The sequence below is a fragment of the Oncorhynchus mykiss genome, chromosome 21, assembly GCF_057628025.1.
Source record: "Oncorhynchus mykiss isolate SJ-2025 chromosome 21, ASM5762802v1, whole genome shotgun sequence".
Taxonomy (NCBI): Eukaryota; Metazoa; Chordata; class Actinopteri; order Salmoniformes; family Salmonidae; genus Oncorhynchus; species Oncorhynchus mykiss.
This window is the reverse complement of record NC_143042.1, coordinates 45792715-45805666: the sequence shown is the minus strand read 5'-3', so window position 1 is coordinate 45805666 and position 12952 is coordinate 45792715. Positions and strand designations below refer to the sequence as shown.

Sequence of the window (12952 nt, the reverse complement as noted above, 5' to 3'; positions counted from 1 at the left end):
ATACCCTTTGTTGACATTGAAAGAGGTCAAACGTTTTCTGTAAGTCTTTACAAGTTTTTCACACACTGTTGTTGGTATTTTGGCCCATTCCTCCATGCAGATCTCCTCTAGAACAGTGATTTGTTTGGGGCTGTTGCTGGGCAACACGGACTTTCAACTCCTTCCAAAGATTTTCTATGGGGTTCAGATCTGGAGACTGGCTAGGCCACTCCAGGACCTTGAAATGCTTCTTACGAAGCCACTCCTTCGTTGCCTGGGCGTTGTGTTTGGGATCATTGTCATGCTGAAAGACCCAGCTACGTTTCATCTTCAATGCCCTTGCTGATGGAAGGAGGTTTTCACTCACGATACATGGCCCCATTCATTCTTTCCTTTACACGGATCAGTCGTCCTGGTCCCATTGCAGAAAAACAGCCCCAAAGCATGATGTTTCCACCCCCATGCTTCACAGTAGGTATGGTGTTCTTTGGATGCAACTCAGCATTCTTTGTCCTCCAAACACGACGAGTTGAGTTTTTACCAAAAAGTTATATTTTGGTTTCATCTGACCATATGACATTCTCCCAATCTTCTTCTGGATCATTCAAATGCTCTCTAGCAAACTTCAGACGGGCCTGCTAAAGCAGGGGGACACGTCTGCCACTGCAAGATTTAAGTTCCTGGCGGCGTAGTGTGTTACTGATGGTAGGCTTTGTTACTTTGGTCCCAGCTCTCTGCAGGTCATTCACTAGGTCCCCCACTAGGTCCCCCTCACGGGGTGAGATATTGCGTGGAGCCCCAGATCGAGGGAGATTATCAGTGGTCTTGTATGTCTTCCATTTCCTAATAATTGCTCCCACAGTTGATTTCTTCAAACCAAGCTGCTTACCTATTGCAGATTCAGTCTTCCCAGCCTGTTGCAGGTCTACAATTTTGTTTCTGGTGTCCTTTGACAGCTCTTTGGTCGTGGCCATAGTGGAGTTTGGAGTGTGACTTTTTGAGGTTGTGGACAGGTGTCTTTTATACTGATAACAAGTTCAAACAGGTGCCATTAATACAGGTAACGAGTGGAGGACAGAGGAGCCTCTTAAAGAAGAAGTTACAGGTCTGTGAGAGCCAGAAATCTTGTTTGTTTGTAGGTGACCAAATACTTATTTTCCACCACAATTTGCAAATAAATTCTTTAAAAATCCTATAATTAGATTTTCTGGATTTTTTTTCTAATTTTGTCTGTCATAGTTGAAGTGTACCTATGATGAAAATTACAGGCCTCTCTCATCTTTTTAAGTAGGAGAACTTGCACAATTGGTGGCTGACTAAATACTTTTTTGCCCCACTGTATGTCAGCTATGTTGTTTAGCCCATAGATTTTGTAGACATGGCAAAATGTATAGAATTGCAATAACATTTTCTTTAAAACTGCAATATTGTTCTGCACCCCATAGCAAAATGTGTATAGTTGCCGGAAATAAGCTTTAAACCTGCAAACATGTCTCTTCGCCAACAAGAAGGGTGTGAACAGTTTGTGTCATGAACAGTGCTTGTGCCCATAGAAATAGACAATGCTGGAAGGGGGGCCTGAGTGAAGCATTTTAGGAATCCCTGTTAAAAGGTACACAACTCGCCCACAGGGGCACGGATGTCCATTCGACGTCTATTTCTTGTTGGTTCAACATCATTTCATTGAAATGATGTTGAAACAACGTTGATTCAACCAGTGTATGCCCAATTTAAGGCCAGTGGTCTACCTGCATGTGGTTTCATTATTTTGTTCCTTAAACAATTTGCCCATAAAAAGGCCAATTACCTATAAACCATATTTAGTTTGTTGTACATGTAGGCTACACAGTGGGGAGAACAAGTATTTGATACACTGCTGATTTTGCAGGTTTTCCTACTTACAAAGCATGTAGAGGTCTGTAATTTTATCATAGGTACACTTCAACTGTGAGAGACGGAATCTAAAACAAAAATCCAGAAAATCACATTGTATGATTTTTAAGTAATTAATTTGCATTTTATTGCATGACATAAGTATTTGATACATCAGAAAAGCAGAACTTAATATTTGGTACAGAAAGCTTTGTTTGCAATTACAGAGATCATATGTTTCCTGTAGTTCTTGACCAGGTTTGCACACACTGCAGTGGGGATTTTGGCCCACTCCTCCATACAGACCTACAGATCCTTCAGGTTTTGAGGCTGTCGCTGGACTTTCAGCTCCCTCCAAAGATTTTCTATTGGGTTCAGGTCTGGAGACTGGCTAGGCCACTCCAGGACCTTGAGATGCTTCTTACGGAGCCACTCCTTAGTTGCCCTGGCTGTGTGTTTCGGGTCGTTGTCATGCTGGAAGACCCAGCCACGACTCATCTTCAATGCTCTTACTGAGGGAAGGAGGTTGCTGGCCAAGATCTTGCGATACATGGCCCCATCCATCCTCCCCTCAATACGGTGCAGTCGTCCTATCCCCTTTGCAGAAAAGCATCCCCAAAGAATGATGTTTCCACCTCCATGCTTCACGGTTGGGATGGTGTTCTTGGGGTTGTACTCATCCTACTTCTTCCTCCAAACACGGCGAGTGGAGTTTAGACCAAAAAGCTCTATTTTTGTCTCATCAGACCACATGACCTTCTCCCATTCCTCCTCTGGATCATCCAGATGGTCATTGGCAAACTTCAGACGGGCCTGGACATGCACTGGCTTGAGCAGGGGGACCTTGCGTGCGCTGCAGGATATTAATCCATGATGGCGTAGTGTGTTACTAATGGTTTTCTTTGAGACTGTGGTCCCAGCTCTCTTCAGGTCATTGACCAGGTCCTGCCATGTAGTTCTGGGCTGATCCCTCACCTTCTTCATGATCATTGATGCCCCATGAGGTGAGATCCTGCATGGAGCCCCAGACCGAGGGTGATTGACCGTCATCTTGAACTTCTTCCATTTTCTAATAATTGCGCCAACAGTTGTTGCCTTCTCACCAAGCTGCTTGCCTATTGTCCTGTAGCCCATCCCAGCCTTGTGCAGGTCTACAATTTGATCGACTGATGTCCTTACACAGCTGTCTGGTCTTGGCCATTGTGGAGAGGTTGGAAACTGTTTGATTGAGTGTGTGGACAGGTGTGTTTTATAAAGGTAACAAGTTCAAACAGGTGCAGTTAATACAGGTAATGAGTGGAGAACAGGAGGGCTTCTTAAAGAAAAACTAACAGGTCTGTGAGAGACGGAATTCTAGCTGGTTGGTAGGTGATCAAATACTTATGTCATGCAATAAAATGCAAATTAATTACTTAAAAATCATATCAAAATGTGATTTTCTGGATTTTTGTTTAAGAAATAATAAAAAATAATTGTTCTCCCCACTGTATATATTGAACAAAACTATCAATGCAACATGTAAAGTGTTTTTTTCTAAAATGTTCAAATTTGTTTACATCCCTGTAAGTGAGCATTTCTCCTTTGCCAAGACAATCCATCCACCTGTCAGGTGTGGCATATCAAGAAGCTGAATAAACAGCATGATCATTACACAGGTGCTGGGAACAATTAAAGGCCACACTTAAATGTGCAGTTTTGGCACACAACACAATTCTACAGATGTGTCAATTTTGAGAGAGCGTGCAATTGGCATGCTGACTGCAGGAATGTCCACCAGAGCTGTTGCCAAAGAATTGAATGTTCATTTTTCTACCATAAGCCGTCTCCAAAGTTTTTTTTTAGAATTTGGCAGCACGTCCAACCGGCCTCACAACCTCAGACCAGATGTAACCACGCCAGCTCAGGTCCTCCACATCCGGTTTCTTTACCTGCGGGATCATCTGAGACCAGCACCCAGACAGCTGATGAAACTGAGGGATATTTCTGTCTGTAATAAAGCCCCTTTGTGGGGGAAAAGTAATTTTTGATTGACTGGCGCTGGCCCCCCAGTGGCTGTGCCCCTGCCCAGTCTTGTGAAATCCATAGATTAGGGCCTGATGAATGTATTTCAATAGACTATGTCTTTATATGTACTGTAACTCGGTAAAATCGTTGAAATTGTTGCATGTTGCTTTTATATTTTTGTTCGGTATATATAACACAGATTGGTAACCTATACTGTCTTGGATAGAGGTAAAAGATAAAGGCACCAGTGCCACAGTGTACACATTTATACTGGTGCACTGTTCCGGCTTTTGGATCATGCAGCGCGCCATGTGGCCAGAGGGAGGCACCAAAAGTCATATTTGGAATCGACAGTTGACCCATCGCCCTCTTGAGTCTCCGAAATATCTCGTGGTCAGACTACATAAACAGGGTAGCCTAGTGTTGGACTAGTAACCGGAAGGTTGCAAGTTCAAATCCCTGAGCTGACAAGGTACATATCTGTCGTTCTTCCCCTGAACAGGCAGTTAACCCACTGTTCCTAGGCTGTCATTGAAAATAAGAATTTGTTCTTAACTGACTTGCCAAGTTAAATAAAGGTAAAATAAATAAATGGCACCGTTAATCGAGCATCTGACCAATTACGCGAGACTTTCAGTTCTCAACTCCAAGAGAATCAAGAATCCCATTGCAGGAGTAATAAAAACAAGCCAGTTTACAAGATTTCCAGTAATTTCAATCAATTAAATTCACCCATTTTGAAGTGATTTACAAATAGACTTCTGAGATGTTATATATGTGAGAGAAAAAAAAACTAAAACATTATAAGCATTACACAATGAATTAAGAAATTGCAATTCCCCTTACTGAAATATGGCCATGGCTAATCATCATTATGCATAGGCCTTTATTGTATTTCATTCAATAGGTTATTTGGCTATTTCTGCATACTTGTTATTGATCTATAACACACAGACACTAGCATACATGATTAGTCCTACATGTTCTTAGCTGTGTTATTACCATTGAACCTGTGGCATTATAGGCCTACAGTATAGGTCTACAGTGTTTTCCCAGTACAAAACACCTTCGGGCAGAGAGACCCGGGAACGTGCATTCCGCTGGCTGTGAGTCGGCGGCGGTGTTTATGCGGTGCCTGCCAGGGACTGTGGCAGCAGTAAGCAGTGGAGAGAGAGAGTGCTGTTTGAGAGCACCACCCACTACAGAAATGGCGGAGGGGGAATTGGACGTCGACTCGCTGATCGCCCGATTATTAGAGGGTGAGTGTATCATAGCTTTTATATTTTTAAAATCACATTTCAAATCAGGGGGCTGGCCATTGCGTTGCGGTTTAAAACACTGTCATTGCAGTGGAGGCCCTGGTTCGAGGGAAGGGGAGACCGGGGTGTAAAATCGCTAGCCAAACAGTTGCTAAAACGAGTGTTTCTATTGGACAAATTCAGGAAGGTCCTTCCCCGTTTCGTTCCGTTTGATTTCGTTTAAACGTTTTGCAACAGAATAGGCGTAATGAATACGCCCCCGGAGTTTAAGCGTTTTGGAAAGGAAAACCTTTATCTACTTCCCCAGAGTTAGATGAACTCGTGGATACCATTGTTATGTCTCTGCATGAAGTTTGAAAAAACATTGCTGTTAGCACAATTGTCTCTGCGGTTTAAAGGAAGTTACTAACTAGAGTTATCGCAATGACTTGAAGTCTAAGGTAACTCCATATAAAATGTATTTGTCACGTGCTTTATAAACAACAGGTGTAGACTAACAGTGAAATGCAGTGCCAGCTCTAGCCTTTTGGGGACCCTAAGCAAGTTTTGGTTGGAGGGCCCCCCACCTCACTGCAAAACAGGTCAGGGCCACTGGGAATGTGCCCTTCATTCCCGGTCGGTATTCGGCCACGATTACTTCAATTTCAGATAGCTCGCTAGACTAACTACCAATCAAAAAATGGTTAGCTGACATAGCTAATTGATTGTCTGTCAGCAAAAAAAGGGAGGGGGGGCGTTGTGTTGCTAATACCCTGGTGAAATGCTTATTTACAGACCTTCCCAACTATGCAGAGATTATTATTATTATTTTTAAATAGTAGAAAAATATAGAACAATTTATAACACTAGGAATAAAAATAATAACACAAGGAATAAATACAAAATTAATAATGATATTCATGGGGTACCAGTACCAAGTCGATGTGAAGGGGTATGAGGTTGTTGAGGTACATACAGTATGTACATATAATGTAGGTAGGGTTAAAGTGACTATGCAACGGGATAGATAATAAACAGTAACAGCAGCGTATGTGATGAGTCAAAAGAGATTAGTGCAAAAAGGGTCAATGCAGATATTCCTGGTAGATATTGGTTAACTATTTAACTACCTACACTGAATAAAAATATAAGGAATGTCCACCAGAGCTGTTGCTAGATAATGTTAATTTCTCTACCATAAGCCGACTTCAAAGTCGTTTTAGAGAGTTTGGCAGTACGTCCAACTGGCCTCACAACTGCAGACCACGTGTATGGCGTTGTGTGGGCGAGTGGTTTGTGAACAGAGTGCCCCATGGTGGTGGTGGAGTTATGGTATGAGCAGGCATAAGCTACCGACAAAGAACGCAATTGCATTTTATCGATGACAATTTGAATGCACAAAAATATAGTGAAGAGATCCTGAAGCCCATTTCTTTTTTTTTTAAAGGTATCCGTGACCAACATGCACATATCTGTATTCCCAGTCATTTGAAATCCATAGATTAGGACCTAATTAGTTTGACTTAAATTGACTGATTTCCTCCAAATGAACTCAGTAAAATCAATGAAATTGTTGCATTTATATTTTTGTTCAGTATATTTAGCAGTCTTAATACTTGGGGTAGAAGCTGTTCAGGGTCCTGTTGGTTCCAGACTTTGTGCATTGGTACCGCTTGCTGTGCGTGCTAGCCAATACCATAGTCTTCCAGTAATTGTGCTAACGCTAGCTAGCATTGGCTCGCGAAACTAACTTCCTTCATACTGGATGCAGAGACATAAACATTGTATCCATGAGTTCATCTAACTCTGGGGAAGTAGAGAAAGGGCTCAAAATCAATGCCAAAATCAATGCCAAAATCCCGAAGTCTACCAATCCCCTATTTCTGCTATATTGACACTCGGTGCTGCTAAAATAACGTCATTTGAAACTGTTACAATCTGACAAAATATGAGTTTTGTTGCTTAAATGTTTACAAAGTGGCAAAACTCTAAAGTGTTGGTTTGGAATTATACTGTTATTGGTAGGCTGAATGAAAGGATGTAGGCCTAGGCTATTTTAGGAAAAACTGAGTATTGGGTCAATTTCCTCTCTAGGCTACTCACGGATAATTAGAGGTGGAACCACAATCAATCGATCTAGATATCGATTTGTTTTGATGTGCAGAAATGTGAACAAGTCTAACCTACATAATTAGGTAAGTTAGTATTTTTCTTAAGTAGCCTGTCTACTATATGTAAAGCGTAACATAAAAACATACACTTGATTGCATATTTCTGATAATATAATGAGATACTCCTACAGTTTATTGTAACTAGATGGATGTAGAGTGAAGACAATTGTTGGACTTTCCAACTTGATCAACCAATTCATTGGTGCAAAGAACCCTTCAACAAATGCTTGCCTTTATCGCCATATAGGCAAATGCTAATACTGCACTGCAGTTACTGAGTCAGTTGCCTATTGGCATTATGTCACTTAGGCTGCGTTTACAGAGGCAGCCTAATTCTGATCTTTTCCCACTAATTGGTGTTATGACAAATCCGATAAGCTCTTTTGGCAAGAATTGGGCAAAATTTCAGAATTGGGATGCTTGTGTAAAGGCAGCCTTAGAGGACACTCGCACACACACGTTTAAAAAAATGTTGTCCCTTTAAAGTAACATCAAATTGATCAGAAATACAGTGTAGACATTGTTCATGTTGTAAATTACTATTATAGCTGGAAAAGGCTGATTTTTAATGGAATATCTACATAGGCGTACAGAGGCCCATTATCAGCAACCATCACTCCTGTGTTCCAATGGCACGTTGTGTTAGCTGATCCAAGTTTATCATTTTAAAAGACTAATTGATCATTAGAAAACCCTTTTGCAATTATGTTAGCACAGCTGAAAACGGTTCTGATTAAAGAAGCAATAAAACTGGCCTTCTTTAGACTAGTTGAGGATGAAAGCTATTCCATGCGAGAAATTGCCATGAAACTGAAGACCTCGTACAACGCTGTGTACTACTCCCTTCACAGAACAGTGCAAACTGGCTCTAACCAGAATAGAAAGATGAGTGGGAGGCCCCGGTGCACTACTGAGCAAGAGGACAAGTACATTAGAGTGTCTAGTTTGAGAAACAGATGCCTCACATGTTCTCAAATGGCAGCTTCATTAAATAGTACCCGGAGAACACCAGTCTCAACGTGAACAGTGAAGAGGCGACTCCGGGATGCTGGCCTTCTAGGTAGAGTTGCAAAGAAAAAGCCATATTTCTGTCTAGTTTCTGTGTTTTTTTTGTCCATCTTAATCTTTTCTTTTAATTGGCCAGTCCTGGGACCTCATGCTAATCGGTGGACGGGAAACCAATCCCAAATGAGTTTTAATAAGCTTCTTGATATGCCACACCTGTCAGGTGGATGGATTATCTTGGCAAAGGATACATGCTCAGTAAAAAGGAATTTAAACAAATTTGTGCACAACATTTTAGAGAAATAAGCTATTTGTGCGTGTGGTAAATTTCTGGCATGTTTTATTTCAGCACTTTACAGCGTTTTCTATTTAGTGTAGTAATCATAAGGAATTCAAGGAGTGCTCTGCTCCTCTTCTAGTATGACAATTATGTTGTACCAGCCACAGAGACATGTACAGGCGGCTCTGTTCACAAGTAGGCACTTTCACGCTGTAAGGTACATTGTAAGTGCACTGAGTTTAGGTCTCAGCTATTTGGAAAGTGCCTGTTTGTTCTGAAGTAGGCTACATTTAGAATTGTCAGTTTTCTCCTAAAGTTTAAGACGGTGTACTTGGCAAAAAAAAAATCTGTTATTCTGAGATATTGTATTATTAATGCAACATAGAACTACGAGTGTAAAGGGTTATGTGCTCCTGATCCTGTAGGTAACCTATTGTTGTGCCCACACAGCCAGTTATGAGTAGTTAGCTGGGCATGATGTCTCACGGAAGCACACAGGTTTTCCAGATGGGTGAGGCTACAGTATGTGCTCTTAGGCAGGAAAGTCAAACTCAAAGACATTGTTCTTCCTGTGTGTTCTGTAAATGGACCGAAGTAGTGATGGACAAACGTTGAATATATACACACACCAGCAGACACGCATACGATGAAACCGGCAGACCCCATGTTATGGATGTGCCAATATAATCATCTTTGGCTTGGTTTGGAGTTGAGACAGTGTCCCACAGTGAGAGTGTGAAACAGTAGTGGAGAAGATGGATATTTGCTGAGCCAATTGTGCCTGAGACTGACCCTGAGGTAATCTGAGACCTCCACAGCACTGAGGAAACTCAGAGGGGGAAATTGGCCGGATCTGGTCCTGTGTGCGTGTGTGTGTGTTAGCAGGAAGAATGTTATGGGGCTGCTGCTGGCCCACTTTCTCTGCTGAACAGTCAAGCCTTAGTTAGGGGTGCAGTCAGAAAGTCAGGCCATTGATAGAACCCCCTTCATCTCACACGCAAACACGCACACACCAACTCTAGTTGGTCTATTCATTGTTATACGCTAGCTGCTCTCACGTCTCAATCATATTTCAAAATATAATCAATCTATTTGTCACATGCTTCCGTAAACAACAGGTGTACACTGTCAATGAAATACTTACATACTGGTCCTTTTCCAACAATGTAGAGTTAAAGATGAACAAAAAATTGAAATAGTAGCACAAGGAATAAATACACGCTGAAAAAACGAGTAAAAATAGCTATTTACAGGGAGTACCAGTACCGAGCCGATGTGCTGACTACGAGGTAATTGAGGAATATATGTACATTGTAATGTGTGCGCTGGGAATCGGGAGTGAATACATTTAATGAATGAACAAAACATAATGCAAAACAAGAAACACGAACAACGCACAGACATGAAAAGGAAACAGAAACGCCTGGGGAAGGAACCAAAGGGAGTGACATAATAAATAGAGCAGGTAATCAAGGAGGTGATGGAATCCAGGTGAGTGTCCTTATGCGCTGATGCGCGTAACGCTGGTGACAGGTGTGCGACATAACAAGCAGCCTGGTGACCTAGAGGCCAGAGAGGGAGCATACGTGACAGTACCCCCTCCCCGGCACGTGGCTCCAGCCACAGGACGCCAACCAAAGGGACGATCCCGGGGATCAGGAGCGGAGCGGTCACATCTGCTGAAGTGCGGGAACCTGTCAATCCGGCTAAGGAGCGGGAGCATGGTGACCTAGAGCGCCAGAGAGGGAGCATACGTGACAGTACCCCCTCCCCAGCACGTGGCTCCAGCCGCGGGACGCCAACCAAAGGGATGATCCCGGGGATCAGGAGCGGACCAGTTGCCTCCGCTGAGGCGCAGAAACCTGAGGAACCGGCTGAAGCATGAGAGCCCGATGATCCGGCCGAAAACTCCACGGCTGCTTCGGCCGAGTCACAGGAACCTGTACACCCAGCCGAGGCATGGAAGTCCGACAAACCGGCTGAGGCCTCCCAGGTAGCTCAGACACCCGGACCCGACATCACCTCCAACACAAAAATAAATAAATGACTCCCTGATGCTTCCCTTAGGTGAGGTGTTATTCTGTAACGTGTGCGCTGGGAGTCAGGAAGCAAGTTCAGGGAGTGAATACATTTAATGAATGAACAGAACATAATACAAAACAAGAAACACGAACAACGCACAGACATGAAACAGAAACAATAACGCCTGGGGATGGTGGTGTGCGCCATAACGAGCAGCCTGGTGACCTAGAGGTCAGAGAGGGAGCCCACGTGACATGCATATAGGTAGGGCTGACTAGACAATCGGCTGTAGATACAGTGCCTTCAGAATACCCCTTGACTTATTCCAAATGTTGTTGTTACTACCTGAATTCAAATAGATTAAAACATTTTTATCACCCATCTACACTCAATACCCCATAATGACAAAGTGAAAACATGTTTTTAGACATTTGAGATAGAGAAATAGAGATATCTAATTTACATACAGTACCAGTCAAAAGTTTGGACACACCTACTTATTCAAGTTTTTTATTTAAAAAAAACTATTTTCTACATTGAAATAACACATGGACTCATGTAGTTACCAAAGAATTGTTAAACAAATTATTTTAGATTCTATATTTTAGATTCCCACATATGCTGAGCATTTGTTGGCTGTTTTTCCTTCACTCTGCAGACCAACTCATTCCTAACCATCTCAATTGGGTTGAGGTCGGGGGATTGTGGAGGTCAGGTCATCTGATGTAGCACCATCACTCTCCTTCTTGGTCAAATAGCCCGTACACAGCCTGGAGGTGTGTTGGGTCATTGTCCTGTTGAAAAACAGGTGATAGTCCCACTAAGCGCAAACCAGACCGTGTCTCCAGCAAAGCACCATTACACCTCCTCCTCCTGCTTCACGGTGGGAACCACACATGCGGAGATCATCCGTTCACCTACTCTGCGTCTCACAAAGACACGGCAGTTGGAACCAAAAATCTCAAATTTGGGACTCATCAGACCAAAGGACAGATTTCTACTAGTCTAATCACCATTGCTTATGTTTCTTGGCCCAAGCAAGTCTCTTCTTATTGGTGTCCTTTAGTAGTGGTTTCTTTGCAGCAATTCGACCATGAAAGCCTGATTCATGCAGTCTCCTCTGAACAGTTTATGTTGAGATGTCTGTTACTTGAACTCTGAGAAGCATTTATTTGGGCTGCAATATGAGGTGCAGTTAACTCTAATTGAACGTATCCGCTGCAGCGGAGATAACTCTGGGTCTTCCTTCCCAGTGGCGGTCCTCATGAAAGCCAGTTTCATCATAGCGCTTGATGGTTTTTGTGACTGCACTTGGAAGAAAGTTCTTGAAATTTTCTGGATTTACTGACCTTCATGTCTTAAGGTAATGATGGACTGTCGTTTCTCTTTGCTTATTTGAGCTGTTCTTGACATACAGTTGAAGTCGGAAGTTTACATACACTTAGGTTGGAGACATTAAAACTAGTTTTTCAAACACTACACACATTTCTTGTTAACAAACTATAGTTTTGGCAAGTCGGTTAGGACAGCTAGTTTGTGCATGACACAAGTACATTTTCCAACAATTGTTTACAGACAGATTATTTCACTCATAATTCACTGTATCACAATTCCAGTGGGTCAGAAGTTTACATACACTAGGTTGACTGTGCCTTTAAGCCTTTAAACAGCTTGGAAATTCCAGAAAACTATGTCATGGCTTCTGATAGGCAAATTGACATTATTTGAGTCAATTGGAGGTGTATCTGTGGATGTATTTCAAGGCCTACCTTCAAACTCAGTGCCTATTTTCTTGACATCATGGAAAAATCTAAATAAATCAGCCAAAACCTCAGAAAAACAATTGTAGCCCTCCACAATTCTGGTTCATCTTTGGGAGCAATTTCCAAATGCCTGAAGGTACCACGTTCATCTGTACAAACAATAGTACGCAAGTATAAACACCACGGGACCACGCAGGTGTCATACCGCTCAGGAAGGTGACGCGTTCTGTCTCCTAGAGATGAACATACTTTGGTGCGAAAAGTGCACATCAATCCCAGAACAACAGCAAAAGACCTTGTGAAGATGCTGGAGGAAACGGGTACAAAAGTATCTATATCCAGAGTAAAATGAGTCCTATATTGACATAACCTGAAAGGCCGCTCAGCAAAACTGCCATAAAAAATACAGACTACGGTTTGCAACTGCACATGAGGACAAAGATTGTACTTTTTGGAGAAATGTCCTCTGGTCTGATGAAACAAAAATAGCACTGTTTGGCCATAATGACCATCGTTATGCTTGGAGGAAAAAGGGGGAGGCTTGCAAGCCGACATACACCATCCCAACCTTGAAGCATGGGGGTAGCAGCATCATGTTGTGGGGGTACTTTGCTGCAG

General features: G+C 42.4%; 1 protein-coding gene across 1 annotated transcript in view; it reads left to right on the top strand.

Annotated features, from left to right (window-relative positions):
- Positions 1-4936: 4936 nt before the first annotated feature.
- Positions 4937-12952, top strand: part of LOC110500690 (serine/threonine-protein phosphatase PP1-beta catalytic subunit) — a 36600-nt gene continuing 28584 nt past the window's right edge. The window contains exon 1 of the mRNA XM_036958138.2: positions 4937-5114. Within this exon, the coding sequence (XP_036814033.2) occupies positions 4982-5114 (133 nt within the window). The 5' untranslated portion in view covers positions 4937-4981. The remainder of the gene's footprint in view (positions 5115-12952) is intronic.